We start from the raw sequence: 27,344 nt of genomic DNA, 5'->3' as shown, positions 1-27,344 counted from the left end.
ATTTAATCGCAGTGTTCTTCAGATCGTGTTTACATGGTCTGACTCGACAATACATACAACTACTAGACTTCGTTCTGTCGCCCGAACCGAGGCCTGTCGCGTCTTGCGGGGAAAGCTTACTATTCATATTCCACAAGTACACTCCATCTCGATAGCCCGAATTTTCAACATCTATCTCACCGTCCAACTACATAAGAAAGAGTGGTGACAGGAAAATCTCTACGCCATTGTAATTGGAGATCTGCTTTACCGCCTCGAAGGACAGCGCGAAAGAGCTAGGAAAATATAACATCATGACTTCTTCATCGGATTACTCCGATATCAAGTTCGAGATCAAGGGCAAGATTGGTATTATCAAGGTAATATTCAAAGTCTCTATCATGAATCCGTGCGGCACACTCCCGAATCCCTCCAGACGATCTTGCCGGTCCACCCATGCGTAAACATCACAGTATGCGTCCGCTAACATATCCATCCATTAGTTCAACCGACCTAAGGCTCTCAACTCTTTTGGTGGAAACCTCATTCCGGACATCATCGCCGGATTACGTGTTCTAAATGAGCACCCAGACACCATCTTCACCGTGCTAACAGGCGAAGGACGCTTCTTCTCTGCCGGCGCTGACGTCAAGGGGATCGCCGGGGGAGGCAGTGAAGCCTTCAAGAACGATGCGGAGAAGAAGCTGAGTTACATGACAAGGTTCAGCTATGGTATGTCCGTTTCTTGATCTTGCCTACGCCGCAACTTTGGTTATATGTCGAAATGGCATGGCACTACCGAATTGTAGTACTAACTATGACCTCTCACAGCGACGGAGCTTCTACGTTCGATGATTGAGTAAGTCCACTTGAACCCATGTATCCCCACACAGCAACACTAACACCTCATAGCCACCGCAAAGTCCTTATCCTCGCGCTCAACGGCCCCGCCGTCGGCGGCGGCGCAGCCTGGTTCCCCGGAATCGCCGACATAGTCCTCGCCTCCTCAACCGCCTGGCTACAATGCCCCTTCTCCGCCCTCGGTCTCGTCCCAGAAAACGGCTCCGCCCTCTCCTTCGCGCAATCCATCGGCATCCACCGCGCAAACGACTTCCTCATGTTTGGCCGCAAACTCTCCGCGCAAGAGCTGCTCGATGCCGGCATGTACAATTACGTATGGGATGCTACTGGCGAGGAGTTCCATGGTAAAGTCGTAGCGTTCTTGGAGGAACAGCTCAAGGTAAATGATGGCAAGAGTATGATTGAGATGAAGAGGTTGCAGAATGCCCCGATTAGGGATGCGAGATTGGTGGCTGTGGTTAATGCCGTGGATGCGTTGGCAGAGCGCTTTGTCGAGGGGGCGCCCATGGAGAGATTTGAGGTCAAGAGGAGAGAGATGGAGGAGAAGAGTAAGGCGAGATCGAAGATCTGATGGGGGACGTGTTTACATGGGGAACTTGTATTGCGTTTTGGCTGGATTCCATCATATCATGACCTTTCAGGGTTTAGTGATGCTCATTATCGTCTGATAATTGTATATTAGAAACCTGCTATACGCGATTCGCACGCGATGTGAGAAGCTAAACGTTGTACAGACGATAGATCCAGTACTATCGCCATTGTCGATATTCGATCTTAATCCTCTCGTCTGATAGGTCTTGGTGAGAAGTTGTCAAACACCTTGTGCAAGCCCTTTACATTCAGTACATATCAAAAGTGCGTGAGACCTGAGTGTTCAAAACACACACCAGATTCACAACTATTACACATACGTTCCCCAGCCAGCTCAGTTGATCCACACTACCCTCGTGTCCATACCATGATCTCATCTTCTACCCATCCACCTAAGCATACTCCACCGTATTCCTCAAAGTCCCAATCTCAGGACTAAGATTAACCTCTACCACATCCCCCGGTTTCAAGAACTGCGGCTCCTTCATCGCATACCCCACCCCCGCACACGTGCCCGTCATGAAAACCGTGCCCTTCTTCAGCGTAGTCCCTTGGGAACAATACGAAATCAACGTCGGAATCTTGAAGCACAAATCATCAATGCCAGAACTCTGTCTCAGATCCCCATTGACCACCGTCTTGAGATGCAGTTTCGACGGGTCAGGAATGACCTTCGTGGATACGAGTTGCGGTCCCAAAGGCGCGTACGTGTCGAAGCCTTTGGAAAAGTTCCATTGCGGGACTGTGCCGGCGAGGAGGGGGTCGCGTTGCAGTTTGCGGGATGAGACGTCGTTGCCGGAGGTGTAGCCGCCGATGTAGTTGAAGGCGTCGGCTTCGGAGACGTTCTTGGCGTCTTGCGAGATTATGAAGCAGAGTTCGCCTTCGTAGTCGGCTTGGTTGTCTTGGGCGAGTTTGGGGATTACAATGGGGGCGCCGTGGTCGTTTAGGCAGGTGTTGGCTTTTATGAAGGTTGAAGGGTAAGGAGGGAGGGTGCGGCCGCCTTCTTGGACTGGAGTGAGGAGGTTAATCGGGAGTCTTTTTTTGATTTTTTTTTTTGAAGAGGGACGTGATGGCAGAGGGACTTACTGTGCTTGATGAAGTTTAGACCTATGCACCGGATGATGGGTACTTCGTCTGTGGTCACGGGGCCGAGTAGCTTCTTGACAGTGACGTCCTCATCGGTGACCTTGGTGGCGGGGTCGAAGATGTCGTTGTTCTTGACATCGATTACTTTGGCCTTTAGTCTCGTCTCTTCTGTTGTCGTACCGACATCAAATTCTGGTGAGGGGAGGATTGGTTGACCCCGCAGCTCACGCCCATCTGTGGCGATGAAGCGAATAAGTCTGTCCCAGTTTGGTGCCATTGTTACAGTAGATATGAGTTGATGATGGTAATCTTACTCTTGCTGCAAGGTGTGTTCTTTGTATTTGAAGGGCTAGGATCTGAGTCTATGGTGGATATATGTTCTACCGGGCCTACCTGACGCGACACCGGAAAGATGTGGGGAGGTCGGAAATGTCGAGCGGGATGGTAGTGCGGGGCATTTTTTGCGTGAACATTGTTCAGAAACGCGCGGATTAGCCTTTTTCGGAGCTTGTTATGAGGCCGTAGCAGATGATGATTTCCGGTAGGCTTCATAGGCTTCGCTAAGTTTGAGAAGCTAAGTAGTATATGTTCGTAGTATACAGGCAGATAGTGACATGGAACAACTCTTTAACGGATTCGTCATGCACATACAATACTAGGACAACCAATCCTATACCGTCACAATTCATAACAGGCATTGCCTCGTATATGAGGGGGATTAAACATATTATACAGCTACTAGCCCTCAAAGACACCATGTTGTAGATCGACACCAAAGTCCTTCGCCATGACACGCATGTGCGCTTCGATATCATCCTCCATACCTCCGCCTACACCGACCAATTGCTTGAGCTTACTCCAAAAGAACACCGCATCGCTAAGTGTAAGCACGAACCGGAAGCGCAGATGCTGGATCCAGTTCTTCCATCTCTGGCTCACACTAAGATCTTTAGATTCGATCAAAGCCCTACTAGCCCACAGCCCAGTGATCTTGATGCGATTTACAGGCGAACCGAGGAATTGATTGTTACCTTGTACGATACGCAGGTTACGACCGATGAAGAGGAGTTCACGGGGGAATTTTGCGTCGTCGCCGAGTATAAGCTTGATGGCGTCGCGGCCTTTGGCTTGCATTTCAAAGGCTCGCTCCGCTTGATCTTTCCCCTTCATTTCGGCTTTGAGGACACCTGCTACGCTCTTGTCGCCACCCTCGTACGGACGCATGAGCGTTGCTGATGCAAAGATGTCGGCGTGCTTCACGCCCCAGCTAGTGACGATCTCCTCGATCTTGTCGTTATCAAAGGCGAGGAGCGACTTCCAGAATTCCGCGTATTGGAGACGGAACTTGGGATCCATGCGGATATACAGGCCATGATCGATGAGGACGACTTCCGGCTGTCCGTTGGGGAGGCGGCGGACGAAAATGTTTCCTGGATGGGGGTCGCAATGTACCGCGCCCCAGAGAAACATTTGTGCTGAGAAGAGATCGACGATGGTGTTCATGGTCGTCTTCAGAGAGACGCCGAGGCCGCCTTTTCCGTCGTTGCCTCTCCATGAACTACGGTCCGGCTTGAAGAACTCGTGTTGTGTGGCGTCCTCCGGCGCATGTGTATCGACCTTAGCGTCTCGAGGGATTGGTGGTAGCTGGTTACCACCTGCACCGGGGCTGCCGCTGCGCCATCCACCCTTCCAGCTGTGTGTGATGCCCTCCTTATCCCATAATCGTACACCCTCGATCCATTCCGCAGTCATGACACGCTTGCTTGAAAGCTCGCGATACACTGCGGGTATGTAAACTCGACCATTTAGTCGCGGTTCTCCCGCCACAAGCCCCTTCATCTCTACCGCATTGTCCGCCTCGTTCTCGAAATCGGTCTCCAGCATTAGGCGCTCCGAGATGTATGGAACCAGCGTGTAGACAGGGATGCCGAACCACCAGGTATACACCTTGGAAACTACCTTGAAAGCCCAAAGGTCCCATCCTACCTGCTGCGCAATCTCTCTCTTCTGGATCTTGATGGCCACCTCCCTTCCGTCTGCCAATCTTGCCCAGTGCACTTGCGCAACACTCGCACTAGCTCTTGCAGTCTTCTCCATTATACCCCGACCGTCCTGTCCTTCCCGTGTGAAGCTGACACCGAAGACGTCCTCGACGCTTTTGCCAAAGTCCTCTCGTATGACTTGCTCGACTTCCCACCATTCGTTTTGCGGCGCATCGTCGAACATTTGCTGGAACATCTTCTGGAATTGTGGTGGTAATATCGCGCTCTGCATAGCGATTGCCTGTCCTATCTTTAAGTAGAGTCCGCCATTGTACCGCAGCAGATCAAATATCCTCTGCGCATTTCGCGCATGCAATTCCTCAATGCTGTTCGCAAGCGGAGGATGCGCACGGAAATTGATCTTGTAGTCTATGCCTATCAAAAGGCCGGTCTTGAATGTGCGCAAACTGCGTGTGATCGAAGAAGCGTAGAATTGCCGGTCAGCGAGCCATCCAGCACCAATCAATGCCGAGATGACAGCAAAGCGGCGCACCCATTTTCGGCGGGTAAACGGAGGCTTGATTTTACGCTGTCGTGGTTTCGGTAGGTCTGCGGGGTTCGGGGGGCGTAGAGGCTCCCATTGCTGTGTTTGAAGGCGGCGCGCGAGTGGTGCCTGGTAGAGTCGCGTGGGGGAGAAGGTTGACGTCAGCAATTGTGATGTTGCATGTTGCGCAGGTGCTCTTCGAAGAGCAGACAGGCCATGTATCATGGCAGTCGAAAGTAGGGTGAAGGCAGCACGAGAAATGTATAGTATGACATGAGGAGCACGTTATGAGATTGGATTATCTGTCGCGCATGCTCGGACTTAAAGTCATGACGGCATTTTCAACGCCGCCAATTGCCCGCCTACAACCGTTATTTCGTCCGTGCACCATTCAGAGGTGTCAGCCTCAACTTCCGGTATAACCCGAACTTCTGCTTCTATCGTAGCTCTAGCCATTCATTCTTTGTAATCTTTGAGTGTTTCGTTATCTGGCCAAGAATTTTGACTTTGTGCAACCGCTCGATGTGGGATGGGATAGGACATTGTGTGCGGATATTCGCCTCCCCTTATCCTATCTCAAGATGATGCAGTTCTATTTCATCTCCCGTCCGCAAGAGGCTACCTCTTCCTCGAGCGAGCTATAGAGCGCTCTGATCGGAAGCATGGAGAGAAGATTGCTGTGATGGCGTTGACACCACTTCAGCCTTTGCTGATGCAAGTGGAGCTTTGTCGTGATATCGATATACCATGGAAGTAGTAGGAATGTGAGAGAGCACCTAGATCTCCTTCGGGGTCACTCATGATTGTTCGTCCTGCGGCACTTGACTCTTCTCCACAGCCTTGAGATCAACGTCCCACCTCTTTGCCAGATCCTCGACTACGCCCATCCACTTCTTCACTACAGGATGCTGGTCCGAGACCTCCCTGAATGTAGGGTCATCGTCTTTTCCTACAACGCCCCACTTCCATATACCCTCTTCATCTACCCATTGGCGGCCTAGCAACTCCTCGATGGCGAGCTCTTTACGCGCAGAATCAAAGACTTGTGCCACTTCTTTGTGGACTTGTTCGTTGTGACCCCTCCAGGCAGCGACAAAACCTTGCAGAACTCCTAGTATGTAGCCGACGCGTAGGCCTAGGTTTGCACCGAGAGAGTAGCCTTCGTCGAATCCTTCTTGCACGTATTTGCCCTTGCTGTTTGCCAGACCCTCTCGGTATGCATCTGTGTCGAGCGCCCGTTGACGGGACGGGAGATCGGATAGTATTTCATGAGCGCGTGCATGGGGAACGTTTGCTGAGAGGGTGGGTGAAGCGGGCGCCGAACCGTAGATGTCGTCGAGTGCATTTTCGTGCGGAGGCGTAGGTGGAGCGTGTCCGGCAGCGAGTTGAGTCGGGTCCAAGGTAGGTGACATGTCACCCAGTGCGTTCATGGCGGGCGTATCTCTTCTCTAGCAAGGACTGCGCGAAATGTAAATCTAGTCATGTTGCGAAATGCACTTGGTGGGGTGAAGGGTGAGGGATCTGGTGGGACTAGCGCTGTCGTCGGCGGACGCGGAGGATTGAGCCTGTTCGAGTGGGGAGCGCCAGCTTCCTACCATTGTGTGTATGCATCCGGACTGAGCATTGCTTTTGAGCACAGAGCACGAGTACAAAATACCCCGCTAGATTCAGTCCGGCACAAATAGTCTTGGATACCTTAACAAACGCTGTCTCCGTCGATACGGACGAATATTGGGACGCACGGTTAAGCTCACAAGACCACATTCATAGGCTACAGATACTTTATCAACGACAGCCTTCGCGGTTGTTCACGCTTTCTCGTAAGCATCACATCCTTTTGTAAAAAAAAAAATCCACTTCGTTCCAATTCTCGTCATCATGGTTTCTCTTGACATTGTCCGCGCTCACAACGCCTCGCTCAAAACCCTACCTCCGCATCAAGTCGCAGTATTCGTTGGAGGCACAAGTGGGATAGGCTTCTTCACTGCTCGCGAATTCGTCCGCACGACCACATCACCACATGTCTACTTGATCGGCCGAAACGCGACAGAAGCCGGCAAGATCATGGATGAGCTCAACTCGATCAACAGCTCATCCCAGATTAGCTTCATTCAAAAGGACATCTCGCTTTTGAAGAATGTGGACCAGGCATGTAATGAGATCAAGGGCAAGGAGAAGCAAGTCAATATGCTGTTTATGACGTGCGGATACCTCACGATGAAGGGAAGAGACGAGACAGCCGAAGGACTGGACAGGAAGATGGCTGTGCAATATTACGCACGAATGCGATTCATCTCTCAACTCACACCGCTCCTCAACAAGGCCTCTGAGGCTGGCAACCTGTCTCGCGTGGTCGCTGTCCTGGACCCGCAGGCCGGTTTGAGACTTGGAGGCCTTGACTATTCCGACCTCTCCCTTAGACATAACTTCAGTCTCAAGAACGTCCTGCTCCACGCGAGCGCTATGACGTCTCTCTCCATGGCTCATTTGGCAAATCAGAATCCAAAGACGAGCTACATCCACGAATACCCATCTGGCGTCGAGACAGGCGTAACGCGTGAACTCTTCGGTCGCTTCAACGATACTATCATGTCTACGCTGGGTGGAATGTTTCGACGCTTCCTCTTCGTTCCACAAGTAGAAAGCGGCGAGAGACATTTGTTCGCTGCCACGGCGCCGCGTTACGCCCCCAAAGCGGATAGCGCCAAGACAGACGTTATTGGAAGTGATGGTGTGAAAGGCAGTGGAAGTTATCTTCTGAACTGGAATGGGGACATCCTGGCAGATACCAAGAAAGCGCAGAAACTGAGGGAGGACGGCGGGATGGACAAGGTCTGGGGGCATACACAAGAAGTTATGGACAAGATCGAGGAGAGTGGAAGGTTTTGACTTGAGCGGCAATCTGTTATTAGAGTTTGATCGCTGGGCTTGACATAGGATGGAGCGGGCCGGGAGAGCAAGCCATGGGACCAGGACAACTGAATCGCGCTACGCGTGTGGGGCATATCGATAGGCGCACGTCTTCAAGGTTGCGTGATGCTGAGACAATGTTGCTTGACATGCACGAGGCGCAGTTTGTTGGCGTTGGTGACGTTTCTGCTCTATCTGGAATCAGCCAATCTCAGACCTTGCTGTGTTTGTTGGAAAAAGAGAGCGCGATGACGCCAGATGTGGGCGTATATAGGGCTTCTGTCTTTCTGCGACGCGACATCGTGGGTGTCCCCAGGAGGGTTGTGTCGGATCGGAATGGCATTCATGCGCTCCTTGCCTACCAGAAACACATGGCTTCTGCTCCCTCAGCGCTCTGCACTGGGCGCCCACCTGGGCAGGCCTTTCAAGATGAGGAACAGTTAGCGTGAACCCCTATTCATGTGCATGCCGATCACCAGGGCCCGGGTCCCCAGCTGCATGTCGCCGGCGGACGATAACGATTACACAACACGAAGCTATGGCGTGCCGAATAGTGACTGGTGCAAGTGCAAATTGGGCGCTGTCGCCGGTGGTTGTCTGGTTAGGCCAGCTGTTTCGCATTGATCTTTTGGGCGTGCCACCCCCGTCGGCGTCGCCATTGTCGTTTCCCGCTGTGCATCCAACCTCGAGAAGCCGCGGCCAATGGTACTGCGCCTTCCAGCCTCCTCCTTCCCGAGACGCGTCACGCCCATGTTGACGTCGGTGGTAGCCCTGGAGTGGTTGTGGCGGCCTGTCCTCTGTTTGCATGCTTGTCCTCACCCTACCCTCTGTTGCAACTACGGCGCATTCCTTTTTGTGCAGAATCCGGGGGTGCCATTGCGCGTATCGTTCCTGCAGTAGTGTCTCGGGCCTTAAGGTTAGTCAAAGGCTCTAACCAGACCCTGGGCCCCCGACCCGCACGCGCCATGGCGATGCGCGTTTGACCAAGTGCTGACCTTGAGATACAGCCGGCTGCTCCTCCTCCAATTTCACTTGCCCTCGCACTAGGACGCCAGACGCTTCCGAATTGCTGTGCCGTGCGCAGGATAGCCCGACCCAGCAAGACCCAGCAAGACCCAGCAGGACTGCTTACCCACTACGCTGCAGTCCTCGATTGCTAAGATTACACGCGCGCGAAGTGTGAGCCACTGATATTAAGAGCCCTCCGCTGCCCACCATGGCCACCACCATCGACGACCGGTCCCCTAATCCACCTAATACCTCGGCCTACAAAGACGGCTCACCTGACCCCTCTGTCCGCCCCTCTGCAGCCCAGTCCCAGTCCCAGTCTTCCGCCGACCAAACAGGACCGCGCCGCTCCAGCTTCAACTTCTTGCGCCGAACCAGCGGGAAAAGCTCCTCTGAAATTCGCGGCAACAGCACCAATCGAAGCGTCTCCGGCGGCAAGATGAGCAGGAAGCAAAAGGCCCTCGCCCAGGAGGAGGCTCTTCGCAGGCAGCGCGAAGCTACCATGCTGCCTAAGCAGCCGCCGCGCCTGCCTTCCCACTCGGCCCTTCCCCAGCTCGCGACGTTTGGAGGTGAGGACACGCGCCCAGACTCCATTGCCATTGTCTCCAACAAGGCCGGCACCTACAACCCCGCCGCCCACAACTTCAGCCGTCCCTCGACCGACACCTACAGGATGGCTCCCGCCCACCCCAGCCCCGCTGTGGCGCCGCCCGTGCCAGGCTCCTCGCCTTCAACCTACATGGACTACGATCCCTACCCGAGGACCGAGAGCATGACCAACCGCGGTCGCTACAGCTATGCCAGCAGCCAGATCAGCACCGTCAACAGCCCCCGTCGTGTGCGGAGGAGGAAGGACCCCACGCCTTTCAAGTATGTTTCGTCACACACTTGTAGATACTAAGCTGACCATTACCTAGCATTCTTGTCATTGGCACCAAAGGCTGCGGCAAGTCTTCATTCATTGAGTTTCTCCGCACTGCGCTCGCGCTCCCAGCTCGAAAGCGCCCAAACACTCCCTCGCCGCCTGCTACCGCTGTAGGTGGTGGAGACTCGCCTTTCACTTCCGAATTCCTCGAGACCGAAGTTGATGGCGAGAGAGTCGGCGTCACGCTCTGGGACTCTGAGGGCCTCGAGAAGAACATTGTCGACTTCCAGCTACCCATCATCACCTCGTTCCTCGAGTCCAAGTTCGAAGACACCTTCAGCGAGGAGCAGAAGGTCGTACGCGCGCCAGGTGTCAAGGATACACACATCCACTGCGTCTTCCTCGTTCTGGATCCGATTCGCCTGGACCAGAACATAGCCGAGGCTCGCAAGAAGTCCAACATCGTCAATGCTGGCAGCGCCATCTTCGGGGGTTTGGACGATCGTCTGGATCTCAACGTACTTCGCGAGCTGCAGACCAGGACCACCGTCATCCCAGTCATCAGCAAGGCAGACACCATTACCGGTGCACACATGCGCTACCTGAAGAAGACTGTCTGGGATACTATCAAACGCGCAAAGTTGGACCCCCTCGAGGCTCTCAATTTGGACCTCGGTGACGATGACGAAGACCCTGACCGGCTTGATGAGCGAGACGAGGACGACTACGAGCAGTCGTCTGAGGGCGAAGGCAAATCAGAAGTCCTGAACAAGATCCTGGAGCGATCTTCTTCCGAAGCTGCGCGCTCCATGGCTTCCTCCAGCTCTTCGACCAGGTCGCACTCCCCCCCGACGTCGCCCCCAAGCGCCAGGAAAGGCCACAGCCGTAAGCCGTCCGCCATGTCCGCCTCGATCCACAGCGAGAGTGCAGAGACTCCGTTCTTGCCTCTTAGCATCATCTCGCCAGATCCGTACGACCCCGAGGTTGTTGGCCGTAGATTCCCCTGGGGTTTTGCCGACCCTTACAACCCAGAGCACTGCGACTTCGTCAAACTTAGGGAGAGCGTGTTCAGCGATTGGCGCTCTGAGCTACGCGAAGCTTCCCGTGAACAATGGTACGAGGGCTGGAGAACCACTCGGCTGGAAAAAGGCAGACGACGAGTCGTTACATCGGACGGACCTGCCTCCAGGCAGCTCTCCGTTCCTGCGACCAATGGCCGGGCAGCCAGCGCTGGCAGCCGCGAGTATCGTCCATATCGCCCCAACAACGACTTCTAGATATCTCGACCCTCACAACCCAGGCATCTTGCCATTCCGGCGGCATTATCGAGTTGGAACCACGACAAGCAACATCGCTGCACAACGCGATCATTCAACCTCTGACCCAACGAAGCATCTTCTGATCCTTCGTCATTCAGCACAACTCATACGGTACATGTTCACACTTGGAGCTCTCATACGCCTTTTCCTATATCAGTCTGCATCTGGAAGCTTGTGTTTTCATCTGATTTTAAAATTGCGCATACCCTTTTTCTTATTGTTTAGTATATTCTAGATTCATGCCGTTCCGACAAAGTTCATTCCGTTTCAGAAAGGATCCGGGTGGTCGATACGTTATTCACGCTGAGCGTAGCCTTTGATAGTATTTGGAGCAATGCGGGAACAGCTTCAACGTGTATTTAGCAAGCGATCAAGGGATCGGTGGAGGGATTGTGGCATGCTGATGGTACGTCTTCGGGAAGTAGTAAAAAAATTGTATTTTATGGATCGTTCGTCGCCCTTGCTTGCTGACTGTGATCACCCAAGCTAGTATTGCTCAACCCACACTAACAAGAAACAAGCCCGCCGAAAAACCAAACAGCTAGGATCAAGGTAGAAACAGTGATAATCAGTACGAAGCGCGGGACCAAAGTCGGGAACAGTCGTCGTGTCTTAGCCCGAGGTACCAGTTGGCGGGCCGGACTCGTTGTCTCATTGACCAATCGCCATCTCGTACCTCGCATCGTGCATGTCTTGTGCGCAGCGACCATCGTTCGGCTCTCAACGTTCGTCACTAACGACGAGACCTTCTGCATCTGCAATGGCTCCCGGTATCGCGCCTTGAGCAATTTACAAATATAAGACATGCACCCTGCTGTCTGTTCTGCTCTGGCAGCATTCGTTTTGGTCTGCACCGCGTTCACGCTCTCCTTTCGGCTACCTCAGGATATCGACATGACTTCTTCACGTAGCTATGTATCGCTATTCTTTGCTTCTATAGTCAGTACAGCGGTTGCTCAGAATGTATCAAAGGTAGATCTGGGCTGGTATGCACCAAAGAAGAGTTGGGTTAATGATCTTGATCAAGTATTGAACGGGACGGGGACCAATGGATTTGTGTTCAACAGCTCACAGCTACCTGCTGGTGTGGACTACGGGACTTACAACTGGTGCAATATGCCTCATGTACGGAAGAATGAGTATGTAAAGGTGGATGACGAGTTTGAGCTGGCGTATGTGGAGGTGTAAGTTGTACTACAATCCCAGTCAACCTAGAGCATCAGCTTACATTCTGCATAGCATTCATCGCCATCATAAGCGAACACCATATGCCTCGAATACTTTCCCCAAAGAGTCATACCCATGGGATTGTTCCGATCAAGGTCTCTTCTACTACGGCGAACCTCTAAATCCCGCTGGTAACACGTCGGCGTCAACGTACTGGAGCGTCTACACCAATCCCATCAACCCATTCGCCCAGAGTGGTTTCAACGGATCGTGCCAGTTCCCTCAAATTACCCGCGAGGGGCTCGACGACTCTCTACAGCATGGCAAAGATGTCTTCGGCGTATACCACGACCTGCTCGGCTTCCTACCAGACAACATCAACGAGAAGACAACCTGGCGCGTCTCGAACAACGTCATCACCAGCCAAGTCGCCGGTATGCTAATCGAAGGCATGTACAGCCCCAAAGAAAACGTACCCCTACACGTCCAACCCTCCACCATCGACTCGCTAGCCCCATCCTACTCTTGCCCAGCCGCCTCCTCCCTCTACAGTTCATACGGCGTCGGCAGCACAGCCGCAAACTGGACTCGCCACCTCACGGCCACAGCACCTCTCTTCGCTTCTCTCGACGCCATAAGCGGCGTGCCCACCGACTCATCAGAATGGCACACCTGGTTCGATCACTACTACGACAACCTCTCCGCACGCCAATGCCACGCCAAACCCCTTCCCTGCAACATCACCAACCCCGCTCTTTGCGTCTCCCAAAACCAAGCCGATACCGTTTATCGTCTGGGTCAGTACGAGTACTCGGTTATTTACCGCGACTCTCCGCTTTCCTTACAAGCGGCTGCTGCTTCTTATGGCGTTTACATGGCAGAGTTGGTGCAGAACATGCGTTCCGCGCTCGCGGGCCAGAGTCCAGTTCTGTACAGACATAACGTTGCGCACGATGGGTCGTTGGCGCGTTTACTCAGTTTCCTGCAGGTTGAGCAGATGGTTTGGGTGGGAATGGGTTCGGAAGTCGTGTTTGAGGTTTATCGGAGGAAGGGATATGAGACTACTGGTGGTACTAGTGGGGGAGAGAAGGCGTATTTGCGTATTCTTTGGGGTGGACAGGTGATGAGGAGCTCTAATCCTAGTCTAGGTGCCAAGGATGGAGAGGTTGATATGATTGATCTGGAGGTGTTTTTGGGTTATGTGGATGGTTTGGTGGGGAGGCGGGCAAGTAAGGTTGTTGGGAATTGCGCGGAGTAGGATGGATGATTTCTGCACGTATACGAGATATACTCGGATCCTGGATAGAAAGCAGTGATAACAGGGTTCATTGTTGAGTCTCTCATTGACATAAACCAGGCCCGTGTTCGCACGTCTAGCAATTCCAATCAGGAAACTAGACATGACGAGCTTTTCTCCCCAAGTCTAAGCTAGGCTTACTAAACGTGAAGGAATCAGTGCAGGAGTCGTAAGCGACGGATTTGTTAGAACGCAACATGCATGTAAGCATGCCGTCAGCTCGGGGCCCGCCAATAGAACGAGAGGCATTTGACTAGCGAGCTGGGGCAAGGATCTCGCTACTTCTTGGACTTCTGATAAGGCGGTTGGTGTTATGGGTGTAACGATTTGGAATGTTCATGCTAGGTGCGACTTTGTTTATTCAGCAAAGCAGCATGTTGGGCTTCTGCGTGATATATATATTGGGTCGATAAGTGGCTTTGCTGCGAACAGTCTGTGTAGTTGTTTGCTTGAATCGAACGAGACTGTAGCTATCTAGACAAGAAGCGCAAAACAAAGATCAAGGAAGGACCTGTGTATTCGTTAATCATGCCACTTTCGACGAACGCAGAGGTGCTGGAGACGAGTAATGGTCTTGTGAGCACTCTTCGCGGCATGGCCGGTGACGCGCCGCACAGTTTTAGACCAGGTAGGTCGATCTTCCTTATTATTTTTTACCTTCTCCTTGCTTAACCCTTTCCGGGTCACTCTTCCAACCGCACTCCAGAGCTAACACATACAACCAGCGCACGCAAAAGGACATCTCCTTACTGGAACGTTTACTCCCAGTGCCACAGTATCGGATCTCACCACAGCCCCGCACTTCAACACGCCCTCCACATCAATAACCGTGCGCTTCTCCTCCTCCACCGGTTTCCCCAAAATCGCAGACACAGATCCCAATGCCAATCCCCGCGGCATCGCCATTCGCTTCCACCTGCCGCCCAAGGAAGACGGGCGAAGGCAGCATACAGATATCATTGCGCACTCCACGCCATACTTCCCCACACGTACCGGCGCCGAGTTTTTGGAGTTTCTCAAAGCCGCAACGGGGCAAAATGCGGGAGAAGCAGTGCCTGAATTCCTTGGTCGCCATCCCGAGACAGCGAGATTCCTGCAGGCTGCGAAGCCTAGTCCAGAGAGCTTTGCGACAGAGAAGTTCTTTGGCGTGAATGCATTTAAGCTTGTCAAAGAAGACAAGATCACCTTCGTCAGGTACAGAATCGTGCCTGTTGCTGGAGAGAAACATCTCGACTCCGAGGCACTGGATAAGAAATCTGAATCGTACCTGTTCGATGAGCTGAAGCCGCGTTTGCAGTCTGGACCAATTGGGTTCAAGCTCTTGGCTCAAGTCGCGGAGGAAGGGGATGTGACGGATAACGCGACGGAGATATGGCCTGAGGAGAGGAGTCTTGTTGAGCTAGGCGACATCCAGATTGAGAAGACGATGGACGACGCGGAGAGCGCGAAGCAGCAGAAGAGCATCATCTTTGATCCTATTCCGCGGATTGATGGCATTCAGCCGAGTGACGATCCGTTGTTGGAGGTGCGTGCTAGCATTTATCTCATCTCAGGAAAGCAGAGGAGAGCTGCGGAGGAGCCAGCTAAGGCGGAGGATGCGGTTGCTACTGATGCTGCAGTGGCTGCTACGTGAGGAGGTTCTTGAGGGCTGGAGAAGCGCAAGGTATGTAGGTATGCATGAAACAGAATAACTGAAATGCACTCCTTCTTGCGCATGGAATCAATCTTTTTTGTGGCTGAACGATATGTTGGTTGGATCACTGTACCTGAAGACCTCGATTGCTGACGTTGACTTCGGCGACCTGAGTCCATTTGGTCATTTGAAAAGCCGGTCATAGAGATGAAAATGGAGTCACGTTCCAGTAGGAGTAGTAATTTTTTACTGTCCTTGGACCCTCGATCTGGCGCAGGGCTGATATGTAAGGGTGCAGCCATAGCCGCAGCAACAAAGGCGAAGCTGCGCATCCGTTTTTGTACCGAGTGTCGACGTAGGTTTGAGCAAGTGCCGTGCACAGACTCATATCCAGATACTCGGGACCTTTTAGGAGGGTCATCCTTCCAGCTGGTACTAGGATGGCAGTGTTTATCGGGAAACTCTTAGTTATATTCGGCGATACTCAGGGCGACCCTAGCAATACTGCTGCCGCATTGAGCAACATCGCAAATCAATTTGCCATACAGCAGCGAGCCTCTCGCCGCATGGTCTTTGACTGTCAATTAGGGCGAGCCTGGAATACACTGTATGAGTCGGAATAGTCATCGCCGTCCAGCGTTGAGTGTCGGGGTGGTCCTGTCTCACCAGCAGGGCTGCGGTGGTCAGATTGTGTTTCGTTTGCTGATCATGTAATGGTGTAAGACTGTCTCTTTGATCTCTTATCTTCCCAAGAAGAGGCTTGACTGCTGTGCTGCATATTTTCAGTCAGCTTCGAGGTTGAAATGCTATTCGCCGGGTCCTGGTTAATGGTGGGCGTAGGAGTGTTATGATAGGGTGTTGTAGGCGAAAATGGCCTTCTATCGTCAGAGTTATGACCGCCGCTCTCAGCCTAGTAGAAGATGCTGTGTGACCAGACGACTACGTGAGAGGTTGGTGGTGTGTGATGTGTTCCCTAATTGGTGTGCTCAGTAAGCGCTCTTTGCGTGTTAAGCATCATCAAATTGGCACCGGTGATCTATAGTCCTAACCAACGTCTGAACAATGATGAGCTTGAACTCTGCTACCAGTCAGTTGGAAAAGGTCCCTGCGAAAATGCACACTGCCGATGCCATAGCATCCAAGGCTGTGTCATAGCCGAGAGGTGATCCGATGTATCTTAATCCTACATGCCCAGGCTGCGCATACCGTACGCATCTAGCTAGCGGAAGTAGAAGGCTCTTTGTTCTAGGGCAGAGGGCGCAAGCGCGACCGCAGTTTTGAAGGACGAGGACGTGCAGTGGTAAAGACTGTCGAATGAGATGAAGGTGGAGCTGCGGGGAAGATGACAGGCTGGCTTGGCACGTCCCACGTCGAGGTCTCGACGGCATACCTCTCAGATAGCAGACCTTTATTGGTATCATTTTTCTGCTATCGATTTTCTGGCCTCAGCTTTGCGGACTGTAGACCGCCTGCGCGCCACCATACAGGGTTCTATTTTCACGAAAGTCAGTACGCAGTGGCTGTTACCAAAAGTAGCTATGGCTTACGGCAACCTTGCTCTCTGCAAAACTCGAGGCAGTAGTAAGCTATATACCTGCCTACTTGAATATAGGAAAGAATTAGGTTGTTGTATCATCTCAGTCTACTTCACGCTATCGTTGACCAATTCTGCGCCTCTTGTGCACACCCTGTGGAGCAAATTCACCACGCTACTGCCGTACACAAAACTTCATTCGCCGGGAAACAGTCTTACGAACCGACTCAGTGGCTCAAGTTCTTTTCTTGTATCTTTCTTTTCCCCTTGCGGAGTCTGTACGACATTGTGCGTAAGGGTTTCGTTGCGTTCGCTAAGCGCGTTGTACACCAAGTCTACGAAGCATTCTACGATCTTACAGGCGGAGAGTCTCTTCTTCTCACTGAAAAGACAATATTGTTTGTCTCGATCACATTCTCTAGCGTTTCCACTCGACTCGCTTCCAGATTTGAACGCCTTTCACCCCGTCCATACCGATTATCCTTCACACTCGACCACGGCCACCCTTGTTGGTCTTTGTATCGACTATACTGGCTGTTCGCGCATGGCTCCTCGCCTAAACTGTACAACTCGTCGGCGAAGTCGTTCACTGCGATTGCAGCGCTAATACTGTGGCGCTCTCCAGGATATTTCGCGTGTACTGCAGCGGTCGGCAGGATCAAATCACTGCCAAACACGATTAGTCGCACTCGAGTGAATCAAGAACACACTTTCAGTATCACTCACACGCTAGTAACGCACCAAATTATACCAACCTTGGCACATAGTTCCTCCTTTGCGAAGCGCAACACGCTGTATCGACGGCTTCCCAACATGCCTACGCCACTATCTCCCCACAAAGACTTTGCGCTTGTCATCGCCACGAGAGCGGCGTCTGGACTTTCCGTCATAGGCTCAGCAATCATCATTACTACTTTTGTGTGCTTCCCCTTCTTCAGAAAACGTATGTTGACTTGCTTCGATTCGTTACAAAAGCTGATATCGCGCAGCAATTAACCGTCTGGTATTCTTCGCGACATTTGGGAACATCTTGACGAATATCGCGACTTTGATGTCGATTGCAGTCTTGCCAAAGGATTCGCAATCCCCGTCTGGTCTCTGCGAGTTCCAGGGTCTCCTGATTCAATGGTTCTTGATCACGGATACCCTCTTCTGTTTGTCGATGGCTACCAACGTATTTTTGGTGTTTTTCTTTGGGTACGACGCCCAGCAACTACGCCATTTGGAGAAATGGTATGTCGCATGTAGTTATGGGATCCCAGCTTTACCAGTTCTCGTCTACTTCATCCTGGGTAGAACGGGAAATGAGGTTATCGGATCAGCAACTCTTTGGTGCTGGGTATCGTCTGACGTCGAGTGGATGCGGATCGCGTTTTTCTACGCTCCTACCTGGTAAGTCCAGTCCTCGTCAAGCCAAACACGACTAATCTCGGCAGGATTGTTATCACTACGACTATCAGCATCTACATCATCACTGGCTATCGAATCTGGAGGAAGAGGGCCGAACTACGCTCCATTTCTCGAAGCTCGCACCAATATCTAGCCAGAAACTCCTTCACAGCTGCTACCGAGAACACTGCCCCGCATCCTTTTGTGGGTACAAACAACATCGTGGTGACGACACAAATTAAATGCGACGTCCAGCCAGAGGACGCTATCTCACGCTGTGTCTCTCCCGAGCCGGATCAAAACTCCATCAGTTCGTTTTCGAGCACTCGTTTGCTTTCCACGCCCAGCAAACATAACGCTACGATGATGGAAACACTACCCGCCATGGATACCGCCCGCACGTCTAGGATACAAGCCGAGGATATCGAAGCGCAGCGAAATCCACACAATGGTACGAGAGGTCGAAATGGGTACAGGGCGACCGTCATTGCGACAAGCCCTGCAGAAACCTCGACAACCCCGACTACATTATTGACAACGCGTCCTGTCGCTAAGCGAACCGCAGAAGGACATGCTGCAGCAATGGCATATTTCCAAGTCGCCTTCCTCATGTTTGTAGCCTTGCTTGTCGTCTGGCTACCCAGCAGCATCAACCGCATGTACCAGTTCACGCACAGAAATCATTCAAACTTCGCCTTGAACATCATTTCCGCCATTGTCCTGCCACTGCAGGGAGCCTGGAACGCCACAATCTACATCTTCACAACCCGCGCTGAATGCAGAAGAGCTTGGGGTACGGTCAAGTCCAAGTTGACCGGCAACCCATTACAGCATCATCTGCGACGAGATGCCTATCCCAAGGAAACGACGACGAGCTCTCGCGACACGCAAGACTCTGGTGCCGAAATTGCGCTAGACTATCTCCACAAGCACGACGTTCATGTACGTCACGCTGAGGTGTCGAATAGCCAAGCCGTCGAAGAAGACGAAGCTCAGCATCATCCAGAGTTGTGGTGATGTGTCAATGTTTCTCCACGTCTTCGTGCTACTGTGGCGTTCCAACAGTGCTACGTGGCTCGCATCAGTTCACCGTCTTTCGGGTCGTCGTGCTTTGACCTTTTGTATCATCATTTCGTATTTTATCAACGGTTCTATATTTTTGGATTGCGTGCAGCTTACTGTCATGCCGGGTGTTTCCATGTTTTGGCGGATCATTCGTCTTGCAACTTGAGTTCTCAGCCAGTCGTTATCATGATACCCTAAGGTTTTTTTACGGCGTCATACTAGATCTGGGACGATCTATTGGGCTCAGGGCACACAGCAGAGAGGGGTGCGGCCTTAATGGTTCTGGGGAACTTGACAATGCTTGTTTTGCAGCGAGGAGAACGAAGTATGTACTCTGTTGAAAGTCCCAATATCATTATATATTACGTGAAAGTAACTGACAAAATTCATGAAATCACCGCCTCGCACTCATCATTCCATAATAACATCACCATCCTGCACAACCTCATCCATACCCATACTCCTCGGCACGAGAATACTTCTCAGAATGCAAAGCTGACCGTTATTCGGACAGATCTTCTCCCTGTTCAACTGCTTATCCACTGGTCCAGTCGGTCCACCCGAGAACTTAGCCTGCCCAAACAGCTTGACTTGTCTCGGATCACTTTCGGGATACTCTTGATCGCCCCACCTGCCCTTGAAGTTCAACCACGCCGTCGGCGCCTGACCATCATAAGCCGAGAAAGCGGAGTTCCCGGCGTCGAATTTGTAGAAGTTGGCGGATAGGAGAGGATCCCACATCACACCTCGGTCTGTGTAGTCTTCCAACACTCCGCCAGGAAGATTGAGGTTGGGGATGGTGTGGTCGTGGGTTCCGGATATGGCGTAGTTGGCATGCGAGCCTTTGGAGGAGTATGCGATGGGTCTGTCGCCGGTCTTCTCAACGGTGCCGTAGCGGAAGGCTTGGCCGTTTGCGTGTTGCGAGTACCAGATTGCCTCGGGAGAACCGTTTGAGAAACGGACCATTACATGTTCCCAGTCGCCTACGTGGTTGCCTTTCATCGAGCGTTAGAACTGAGCAGTCTCACGTTAAAGACGAAGGGGAGGATAAGTACCAAAGTTCAGTTTGCTCCATCCTAGTACTTCGCCGCCATAATTGTAGGCGTAGAAGTACATGTAGAAAGCATCAACGTTGCCATTCCCCTTGTCATTCACAATTATGGCGGCTGTGGTCGCTCCTTCGGTCTTGCCCTGCGCGTTGGGTTTTGTGCCCTTGATCCATGTGGGATCTTTGGTCACGTCATCGTTGGATGTGAGCCAGACATCGCTGCCCATCTGATCGAGGTTGGAAGTAGTCAAGGGCTTTGAAGGACCGGGGACTTCGTTGAAATTCACGCGCGGAGTCGTGTGATCCAGAAATGTCTGTATATCGGTGGGGTAGTAGGCGTCCTTTGAGTGAATGTAGACGATGGGCGCTAATGATGACTTAGTCGAGTTCAATATACGATAACAGACGACGAAGCGAGAGTAAGTATCACTGCTTACCATATTTGAGCACATAGTCGGGAACGCCATTTGGCGTCTGCCTTTCGTCGAGTGCGAGCGGCGCGCAGCTGACCAAAGATACGGCCATGGTAGCCAACGCAAGGAGCGGTTTGAAAGCCATCGTGTCGTCTTTGTATATTCAACGAAGGCAGTAGTTGTCAATGGGATCTGTGTCGGTTTGCGCACGATCAAAAGCCACTTGCTGGATCACTCCTTCTTTTATACAAACGCCTACGCCCAGCTGACTACCGAGTCACCCCCTTCACATCCGCATCAGACGAACGGTTTACCCACCCATTCTCCTCCACCAAACCCCAGGCGCTAGCGACATTCCGTCTATGCATGGCAGACATACTCGTACTAATTCGCCTGTGTACCCAAGCAATAATCAGCTGCCCACGCCAATAGTCGGGGAGGCCGGTACACGTGCGAACACATTTGATGGGTGACCAAAAGCAAGCGTTCGGTTCGATTGGATTTGACAGCGGGTGTGGCTTGGATGATTGGTTGTCGAGCGCTAGGGCCCTGATAGCGAGCCGGATGTGGCGATCCGCGCCAGAGGGATGTGCCGACATTGATAGGGTGAAGGCTAAAGTGATCCACGTCTGAAACATGGCGATGCTGAGCATGCACATGCGATAAGTTACAATGGATGAGCTGATGCAGGGGCTGTAAAAAGGTACTGGGTAGTATTGCCTGCCGTGCTTGGCAGGATTACACGCGCGTAGGTCATGTCTAGCTCCATCGCTCGCACTTTACAGCCAATTCCTAGAATACAAAGGTTCGCGCAAACTTGCGATCCATCTCCTCATACTCCTCCTTGAGCATCTTACTTCTTAGCTTGTTCAGCCGAAGGATAACACCCTCTTCTTCACCCTCCAGGTTCTCTACATCCTCATCCAGGGCCTTGGTGCCCTTGACCTTCCACACCAGCCCCTTCAGACCTCCGCTCTTTGCCTGATCCCGCTTCTCGCGGGCTTCAGCAGCTAAGTAAGTCATGATCTTCCCCCACGATTCGAGACCAACCTCCTCGCACTTTTCGCACTTCTTGCGGATTTCGTCGTTGGCGCGTATGGGTTCGAGTGATTGCGCGAGCTTGGAGGTAGAGACACCATCGCGCACCCATGAGAGGCCCTGTTGGCGTTGACTAGATGAGCTGCCGGCTGTCGCGAAAAGGATCTCGCCAATGTAGTTCTTCAAGGCGGCTTCTTCGCAGCGGTCGCTTTCTTTGCGGAGGAGTGGTTCGTCGCCAGAGGGTGGCACCTCTGGATAGTCGGGTTCACGCAGCAAGCTGAACAGAGTACCGACGAGAGTAGAATCTTTTTGTGCCGGCACCACAGGGATATGCGCCTCTTGGGCTTCGATACGAGCACGAAGCAGCGAGACGAAAATTGGGAGTGCGGATGAGACTCTTCGTTGTTCCGCTAGGAAGGTAGCCAGGTTTGTCGCCGCGTAGAGGATGTTCGGTGTTATTGCTTCCTTGGGTGCCGTAGACGACAGAATGGCACTGTCTCGGTCGATGACTGTCGAAGGCTCGGGCGTGGGTAGGCCCGCAATGGCAATGTCAAGTGCCCATCTATACATTTCCTCCGCCGAGTCTGGGAGCTTTCTAAAGTTGAGCCAGTCGGCATAGCTCAACGCAGCGGACAGCCGTTGATATGTTGTAAACCCCTTGGACGTGATGATCTTGAGGTAGAACGTCTCTGGTGCTTCCGCTGCGGGAAAGCGATGCTCCTCATCTGGTGGTTCGGGCATGCCAGGAAGAACGGCTTTCGGTCGTGGATTCGAGGGCGATTGAATGAATTCCGGCGCCCACACATTTCTCCTCCACTTGTCCGTCACCCATCCATCTAACCTTTCTGCAGCATTGCCCATGCCCATCAAGACTTCGTAGTACCCTTGTCGCCACTCCTCGCTTTTGGCCGTCAGATCGAAGCCTGCCTTGCCTACGCCGGGCACCAAGATCCCTCCCTCTTCCTGTTCAGATAGACCCGCGCCATCCTTGTTCGGGTGTTCCAATCGATTCAGCGCATATTCCAGCTCTGAGTAGACCCGTGCCCAGTTGGGGAAACCCTCTTCCTCGTTGTTTTCGGGCACCTGCCACCACCTTCCTCTCCGGAACCTGAATCTCGTAATCAGACTCCACTCATGCGGCGACGGAAACGCCCGCTCTTGCTGCTCGCTCAATATCCCCAGACTTGCGATACTAACGCATGATGACAGGAGGAAGATGAGGATGCTGTATCGCACACTCAGTTTCGCCGTCTCTTTTATGAATTTCTTGTGGTTGGCACTAATGGAGAACAGGCGTTGCAGTTGGCCATTAGAGAGGTGTTGGCCCGAGGGATATAGAAACGGTAGCTGTGGCCGGGGCGAGCCTTGGTGCGCAACGAGGAATTGGCGGGGATGCTTGTTCGAAAACTGGCGTGGGCGTGGACGGTCGGATGTGCGCGTTGTCGGAGGCCTCAGCGAGCCGTGTGGAAGCTTTGGTCGATGCGCCGGAGGCCGCATTATGCTTTGCGACTGCAATTCTGTCGCTTGAGGGGTGTATCGATGCCGTAGTTCACGCGCCAAGACAACATTACGTGACCGCCCGGCAGAAAAAGTTCAGGATCTCCATTCTCGTTTCGCGACGCTCCTACAGATCAACACCATTTTTGCGCGCCCACCATGTCCAAATCTAAAATTGACACCCCCGAGAAGAAGCGCAAGCGCGATGCCGAGGCTGCAGAGGACGCGCCGAAGAAGTCCAAAAAATCCAAGAAAACCGACAATGTCCAAGATGCGCCTGCAGTCGAAGCGACCGAGGTGAAGAAGGAAAAGAAAGACAAAAAGGACAAGAAGTCCAAGAAGTCCAAGGGCAATGTCGACACATCGGCTATCGAGGACGCCTTAGAAGACGCAAAGAAGGAGAAGAAGGAAAAGAAATCCAAAAAGTCCAAAAAGTCCAAGGATGCGGGTGTCTCTGAAGACGCGCAAGAGGCTGATCTTATCGATGAGATGAAGTCGTCGGAGAACTTTATCAGCGTCAACGACGACGAGCCAATGCCCGATGCCGCCGATGACGCGCCTGCGAAGAAGGAAAAGAAGTCCAAGAAAGAGAAGAAGGACAAGAAGTCGAAGAAGAGCAAAAACTCTGCCGCATCTGAGGACACACCTATGGAAGACGCGGCTGAGGAACAGAACGGCGTAGCTGAAGACACACCAGCAGAGACAAACGGCACAGAATCTGACTCCAAGGCTGCTAAGAAGGAGAAGAAGAAAGAGAAGAAGGAGAAGAAGGATAAAAAAGAGAAGAAGGCAAAGAAGGCGGCAGAGGCAGCAACCGACGGGGAAACCTCTACTGAGGAGCCCAAAGCCGAGACCAACGGTGAAGCCTCTGCAGAGGACGCAGATGCAGACGTCGAAGGTGGCGCTGAAGTAGAGGTAGAGGGAGAGGAAGCCCAAGCGGCAGTCGAGGCTAACAAGGGCCGCTTCATTGTCTTCGTCGGTACGTCTCCTGCACATCTCGAGCTGTCATACCCATCTAATACATATCTTTAGGCAACCTTCCCTACAGCGCTACGAAAGAGCAAATCGAGAAGCATTTCGAAAAAATCAAGCCGACCGACATCCGTCTCCGTACATACAAGGGCACTGAGAAGTTCATGGGCACCTGCTTCATCGAATTCGACCGCTACGACCGTATGGTGACGTGTTTGAAGAAGTACCACCACTCCGTCTTCGCCGACCCCAAGAAGAAGGAGGGCAGGAAGATCAACGTTGAGCTGAGGTAAGATTTTTACACTTCTGGTCGTCTACGCGCATCACTGGTCCCGTACCACCCAGATTACCACCCAATACAAAGCGAGAGAGTACACACTAACACCACCCAACAGCGCAGGAGGCGGCGGCAACAGCGAAGCCCGCAAGTCCAAAATTTCCGCCAAGAACGAGAAGCTACACGACGAGCGTGCCCGCGACCGCGTCAAGAAGACGGAAGTCGAAATGAAGCAGAGCGAGCGCAAGCAGAAGAAGGAGGCCAAGTCAGGCAAGAAGGGCGGTGACGACGCTGAGGCTGGAGAAGAGGCTGCTGAGGCAGACGAGCCCGACGAGGCTGCTACGTTTGGCATGAACCCTGCGCGTTTGGCTATGATGCAGGGTCCTGAGCGACCGCAGCATAGGTCGAGATATTGAGGGCTGGATTTACAGTGAAGAGGGCGATAATGTACGAGATGATTTGCTGCAATTTATCCGTTGGTTATATGAGCGGACTTGTACGTGATTTGGGGTTCACCATCTGGCCTCATCTCAGGATACCACAGCTTTAGAGCTTTGACATTACCGAAGTTAGCAGTTTGGAATCTGTCTCTTTGCGCTCTCCTTTGCCAAAATATGTTTATTGTTATGGATGCAGCTCTATCGCTGGGTAAGATGGCAGTCTAAGGAGTGACTCAAGAATCGAAATGGGTCATGAATTTACGCGCTTAAACATTGTCCCTGCACAAAGAGTGTACCGCAGTTGGAGCTTGCGTCGCAATCAGTCAAGTTCATCAGTCCTGCTAGCTGCAGTGGTAGTTTCCTTCATGCGCGAAAGATCAGGGCTTAGTAGCCGTCACCATAGCCGCCCTTGGACGTTGTGCAGATCGTGGTGGTGCCAGTGGTAATGTACGTGGTCGGCTTCTTCGCAGTCTCTGTGACGACAGACCCGGTAGTCTTTGAGCTCGTGATGGTCTCCTTAGCAGTGGAGACGCTGGTCTTGTAGGAGGTTCCGGTGGAGCTGTATGGGTGTTAGCTGGAAGAACATTTCGAGCAATCGCAGTCGTATACTCACACAACTGGCACGGTCTCAACCTTGGTAGCGGACTTCACTTCGCTCTCTACCTTGGTGTTGTATATGGTGGTCACAGTCGAGTAGGTCTTGGTAGTGAGGTAGGTAGTGAGCTGCGTGACCGTCTTGGTGCTGGTGCCAGTAGTAGTGTATGGACAAGGTGTTGTGACGGTCGAGAGCTTCTCAGTGACAGTGGTGACGGGAATGACCACAGTCTTGGTAGACAGATAGGTGGTCTTGCCCTCCCCAACGCTGGAGCTGACGTATGTGGCTGGAAACAGTCAATCCAAGATCACAGGCAGCTATACGTAAACACTTACACGGAGTGCAGATTGTTGTCTCTTTGGGAGGAGGCACAGATGAAGTCTTTGGAGGGGGCACGTATGCGCTGGAAGAAGACTTGGGAGGCACTGCGGAGTAACCGGGGAAAGCAGCAGCGAGAGAAGCTGAAGCAACGAGCGCGAAGAGATTTTGGAAGAGCATCTTGAGCTAAAGATTTGAGTGATCGAGAGTGGAGGGAGAACAATTGACGATTGATTTGGACTTGTAGCGAAAGAGTATCAACTAGACTGTTGCAGACTGTGAAGGCTGATGATGCTTTCAAAGCGCGACTATAGGGTTACTTTATACTCGAGCCTAGCTTCTCAACATACACATTACCAGCGCATCGTTGTCATCTTGTGCGGAGAAACGAGGCAGAGTCGTTCTCTGTTGGCCCGGATGATCGACAAAGCGATCCGTAGTACCTTGCACATCTCGCACGATGGCTTAGAAGAAGATACACCGCAGGCCTCGTACAGCAGGTAGAGTATCAAATGACAAAAATAGGTCAAGCATGTCGATGCGGGCCCAGATCAAGTCGTCCCATGGAAGCATGCATGCATGCAGTCGCCACGCTACCAGTATCCATGAGTCCACCAGTCTAATGACTAATGAAGGAAAAGCATCTAGTATGCGTACGCAAGCCATGAAAAGCGATAGGTGGGGGGTAGACTATGAGCCAACCGGACCTTCTGGTGTGGAGAAGAGAATGGGGAGTGCACTTGGCAAGCGTCTTTGTCTCGTGGAGTTGATGATGACCGAGAAACGTTAATCGTCGATACCAACGACTCGGGTAGCTGACGAGCTTCTCCATGAATTGGAAGTACGAGATAATACTCAGCTGTGCGTCAAGGATCTCTACGCAGAAGCACGTGTCGAATGAACGTACTGTACGTCACGCACGTTTGTCCGCCAAGTACCCTGGTGGTTCCAAGTAGGAATCCCAGGAACCCGGAAACTTCTCAAGTGGCGAAATGACGGGGAAGCGTAAGCTGAGTGTATTGATGGGAAACTAACAGCTAGTCGTCGGGTGTACCTGACGATGATCACTGCATACTGCAGGTTGATATTGGGTCCTCTTCTGCCTAGTTTTAGTGAGGGGAAAGATGCACAATACGAGGGACGTGCGGCTGGAGCAATCAGCAGCTGTTGCTTGAAGGCGTCATTCGCAATATATGCATCTGATCGAGCACTTTGTCATGGCGAAAGCTTGTTTGTACATGACAGGGAAATGATGCGGTGGGTGAAGAGGGGTTCAGCCATTGTGGGGAATCTGGGCGCACGGCCCGAGACCCACCGGCGGCGGCTTCTATCGCAACTTTTCTGTGACGGGCTGACGAAGATGTTTGCCCGGCCATTGCCTTCTCACGCCACACTTTTGGCTAATAACACACTCGTTCCGGGTAGTTCCACGACGCCGCCTCGACTGTACGACTCTCGGCACGCCCAAATTCTCTTCCTCTGTCAGCAGAGACACGCTCGGGGGTCCGCAACGTCC

General features: G+C 52.4%; 13 protein-coding genes across 13 annotated transcripts; 7 read left to right on the top strand and 6 right to left on the bottom strand.

Moving 5' to 3' along the window:
- Window positions 1-150: 150 nt before the first annotated feature.
- On the top strand, window positions 151-1,681 carry BKA58DRAFT_81434 (peroxisomal d3,d2-enoyl-CoA isomerase-like protein). The gene is made up of 4 exons (XM_046175969.1): window positions 151-359; window positions 483-711; window positions 811-838; window positions 892-1,681. The coding sequence occupies exons 1-4, from the start codon at window positions 294-296 to the stop codon at window positions 1,409-1,411; spliced, it is 843 nt and encodes a 280-aa protein (XP_046028573.1). The 5' UTR covers window positions 151-293; the 3' UTR covers window positions 1,412-1,681.
- On the bottom strand, window positions 1,618-3,024 carry BKA58DRAFT_81415 (fumarylacetoacetate hydrolase family protein-like protein). The gene is made up of 2 exons (XM_046175968.1): window positions 2,518-3,024; window positions 1,618-2,440 (listed from the first exon to the last, which is right to left on the bottom strand). Exons 1-2 carry the CDS (start codon window positions 2,792-2,794, stop codon window positions 1,824-1,826), a joined length of 894 nt encoding a protein of 297 aa, XP_046028572.1. The 5' UTR covers window positions 2,795-3,024; the 3' UTR covers window positions 1,618-1,823.
- Window positions 3,025-5,554, bottom strand: BKA58DRAFT_81414 (ABC1 family-domain-containing protein). Its single transcript, XM_046175967.1, has one exon. It carries the CDS (start codon window positions 5,266-5,268, stop codon window positions 3,256-3,258), a length of 2,013 nt encoding a protein of 670 aa, XP_046028571.1. The 5' UTR covers window positions 5,269-5,554; the 3' UTR covers window positions 3,025-3,255.
- On the bottom strand, window positions 5,555-6,697 carry BKA58DRAFT_81413 (uncharacterized protein). Its single transcript, XM_046175966.1, has one exon. It carries the CDS (start codon window positions 6,471-6,473, stop codon window positions 5,841-5,843), a length of 633 nt encoding a protein of 210 aa, XP_046028570.1. The 5' UTR covers window positions 6,474-6,697; the 3' UTR covers window positions 5,555-5,840.
- On the top strand, window positions 6,698-8,169 carry BKA58DRAFT_81412 (uncharacterized protein). The gene has a single exon (XM_046175965.1). It carries the CDS (start codon window positions 6,922-6,924, stop codon window positions 7,930-7,932), a length of 1,011 nt encoding a protein of 336 aa, XP_046028569.1. The 5' UTR covers window positions 6,698-6,921; the 3' UTR covers window positions 7,933-8,169.
- Window positions 8,170-9,010: 841 nt separating this feature from the next.
- On the top strand, window positions 9,011-11,291 carry BKA58DRAFT_81442 (uncharacterized protein). Its single transcript, XM_046175970.1, has 2 exons — window positions 9,011-9,831; window positions 9,879-11,291. The coding sequence occupies exons 1-2, from the start codon at window positions 9,170-9,172 to the stop codon at window positions 11,101-11,103; spliced, it is 1,887 nt and encodes a 628-aa protein (XP_046028568.1). The 5' UTR covers window positions 9,011-9,169; the 3' UTR covers window positions 11,104-11,291.
- Window positions 11,292-12,039: 748 nt separating this feature from the next.
- Window positions 12,040-13,902, top strand: BKA58DRAFT_353468 (histidine phosphatase superfamily; the record flags this gene model as incomplete). The annotated part of the gene is made up of 2 exons (XM_046168590.1): window positions 12,040-12,329; window positions 12,385-13,902. The coding sequence occupies 2 exons, from the start codon at window positions 12,040-12,042 to the stop codon at window positions 13,568-13,570; spliced, it is 1,476 nt and encodes a 491-aa protein (XP_046028567.1). The 3' UTR covers window positions 13,571-13,902.
- Window positions 13,903-14,137: 235 nt separating this feature from the next.
- Window positions 14,138-15,242, top strand: BKA58DRAFT_435463 (catalase domain-containing protein; the record flags this gene model as incomplete). Its single annotated transcript, XM_046173339.1, has 2 exons — window positions 14,138-14,237; window positions 14,335-15,242. 2 exons carry the CDS (start codon window positions 14,138-14,140, stop codon window positions 15,240-15,242), a joined length of 1,008 nt encoding a protein of 335 aa, XP_046028566.1.
- Window positions 15,243-17,589: 2,347 nt separating this feature from the next.
- On the top strand, window positions 17,590-19,182 carry BKA58DRAFT_465499 (G protein coupled receptor family protein; the record flags this gene model as incomplete). The annotated part of the gene is made up of 3 exons (XM_046174962.1): window positions 17,590-17,719; window positions 17,766-18,168; window positions 18,213-19,182. The coding sequence occupies 3 exons, from the start codon at window positions 17,590-17,592 to the stop codon at window positions 19,180-19,182; spliced, it is 1,503 nt and encodes a 500-aa protein (XP_046028565.1).
- On the bottom strand, window positions 19,145-21,198 carry BKA58DRAFT_375821 (uncharacterized protein). The gene is made up of 3 exons (XM_046169451.1): window positions 20,716-21,198; window positions 20,286-20,645; window positions 19,145-20,225 (listed from the first exon to the last, which is right to left on the bottom strand). The coding sequence occupies exons 1-3, from the start codon at window positions 20,834-20,836 to the stop codon at window positions 19,642-19,644; spliced, it is 1,065 nt and encodes a 354-aa protein (XP_046028564.1). The 5' UTR covers window positions 20,837-21,198; the 3' UTR covers window positions 19,145-19,641.
- A 187-nt stretch (window positions 21,199-21,385) lies between these two features.
- Window positions 21,386-23,245, bottom strand: BKA58DRAFT_375820 (uncharacterized protein). Its single transcript, XM_046169450.1, has one exon. It carries the CDS (start codon window positions 23,224-23,226, stop codon window positions 21,484-21,486), a length of 1,743 nt encoding a protein of 580 aa, XP_046028563.1. The 5' UTR covers window positions 23,227-23,245; the 3' UTR covers window positions 21,386-21,483.
- Window positions 23,246-23,357: 112 nt separating this feature from the next.
- BKA58DRAFT_81359 (uncharacterized protein) lies at window positions 23,358-25,026 on the top strand. Its single transcript, XM_046175964.1, has 3 exons — window positions 23,358-24,205; window positions 24,259-24,487; window positions 24,594-25,026. Exons 1-3 carry the CDS (start codon window positions 23,386-23,388, stop codon window positions 24,889-24,891), a joined length of 1,347 nt encoding a protein of 448 aa, XP_046028562.1. The 5' UTR covers window positions 23,358-23,385; the 3' UTR covers window positions 24,892-25,026.
- Window positions 25,027-25,299: 273 nt separating this feature from the next.
- On the bottom strand, window positions 25,300-26,008 carry BKA58DRAFT_397860 (uncharacterized protein; the record flags this gene model as incomplete). Its single annotated transcript, XM_046171451.1, has 3 exons — window positions 25,300-25,474; window positions 25,529-25,796; window positions 25,846-26,008. The coding sequence occupies 3 exons, from the start codon at window positions 26,006-26,008 to the stop codon at window positions 25,300-25,302; spliced, it is 606 nt and encodes a 201-aa protein (XP_046028561.1).
- Window positions 26,009-27,344: the final 1,336 nt, after the last annotated feature.

This window comes from Alternaria rosae (assembly GCF_020736505.1).
Source record: "Alternaria rosae strain MPI-PUGE-AT-0040 chromosome Unknown BKA58scaffold_2, whole genome shotgun sequence".
Taxonomy (NCBI): Eukaryota; Fungi; Ascomycota; class Dothideomycetes; order Pleosporales; family Pleosporaceae; genus Alternaria; species Alternaria rosae.
This window is presented reverse-complemented; position numbering and strand designations above follow the sequence as displayed.

Coding starts and splice junctions, on each gene's coding strand:
- BKA58DRAFT_81415 (XM_046175968.1), bottom strand. CDS start 2,794: ATGGCACCAAACTGGGACAGACTTATTCGCTTCATCGCCACAGATGGG. Junction 2,441..2,517: donor TCTAAACTTCATCAAGCACA/GTAAGTCCCTCT, acceptor TCCTCACTCCAG/TCCAAGAAGGCGGCCGCACC.
- BKA58DRAFT_81413 (XM_046175966.1), bottom strand. CDS start 6,473: ATGAACGCACTGGGTGACATGTCACCTACCTTGGACCCGACTCAACTC.
- BKA58DRAFT_81412 (XM_046175965.1), top strand. CDS start 6,922: ATGGTTTCTCTTGACATTGTCCGCGCTCACAACGCCTCGCTCAAAACC.
- BKA58DRAFT_81442 (XM_046175970.1), top strand. CDS start 9,170: ATGGCCACCACCATCGACGACCGGTCCCCTAATCCACCTAATACCTCG. Junction 9,832..9,878: donor AAGGACCCCACGCCTTTCAA/GTATGTTTCGTC, acceptor ACCATTACCTAG/CATTCTTGTCATTGGCACCA.
- BKA58DRAFT_375820 (XM_046169450.1), bottom strand. CDS start 23,226: ATGCGGCCTCCGGCGCATCGACCAAAGCTTCCACACGGCTCGCTGAGG.
- BKA58DRAFT_81414 (XM_046175967.1), bottom strand. CDS start 5,268: ATGATACATGGCCTGTCTGCTCTTCGAAGAGCACCTGCGCAACATGCA.
- BKA58DRAFT_375821 (XM_046169451.1), bottom strand. CDS start 20,836: ATGGCTTTCAAACCGCTCCTTGCGTTGGCTACCATGGCCGTATCTTTG. Junction 20,646..20,715: donor CGACTATGTGCTCAAATATG/GTAAGCAGTGAT, acceptor AGTCATCATTAG/CGCCCATCGTCTACATTCAC. Junction 20,226..20,285: donor ATGGAGCAAACTGAACTTTG/GTACTTATCCTC, acceptor GCTCGATGAAAG/GCAACCACGTAGGCGACTGG.
- BKA58DRAFT_81359 (XM_046175964.1), top strand. CDS start 23,386: ATGTCCAAATCTAAAATTGACACCCCCGAGAAGAAGCGCAAGCGCGAT. Junction 24,206..24,258: donor CCGCTTCATTGTCTTCGTCG/GTACGTCTCCTG, acceptor ACATATCTTTAG/GCAACCTTCCCTACAGCGCT. Junction 24,488..24,593: donor AAGATCAACGTTGAGCTGAG/GTAAGATTTTTA, acceptor ACCACCCAACAG/CGCAGGAGGCGGCGGCAACA.
- BKA58DRAFT_81434 (XM_046175969.1), top strand. CDS start 294: ATGACTTCTTCATCGGATTACTCCGATATCAAGTTCGAGATCAAGGGC. Junction 712..810: donor CATGACAAGGTTCAGCTATG/GTATGTCCGTTT, acceptor GACCTCTCACAG/CGACGGAGCTTCTACGTTCG. Junction 839..891: donor CTTCTACGTTCGATGATTGA/GTAAGTCCACTT, acceptor AACACCTCATAG/CCACCGCAAAGTCCTTATCC.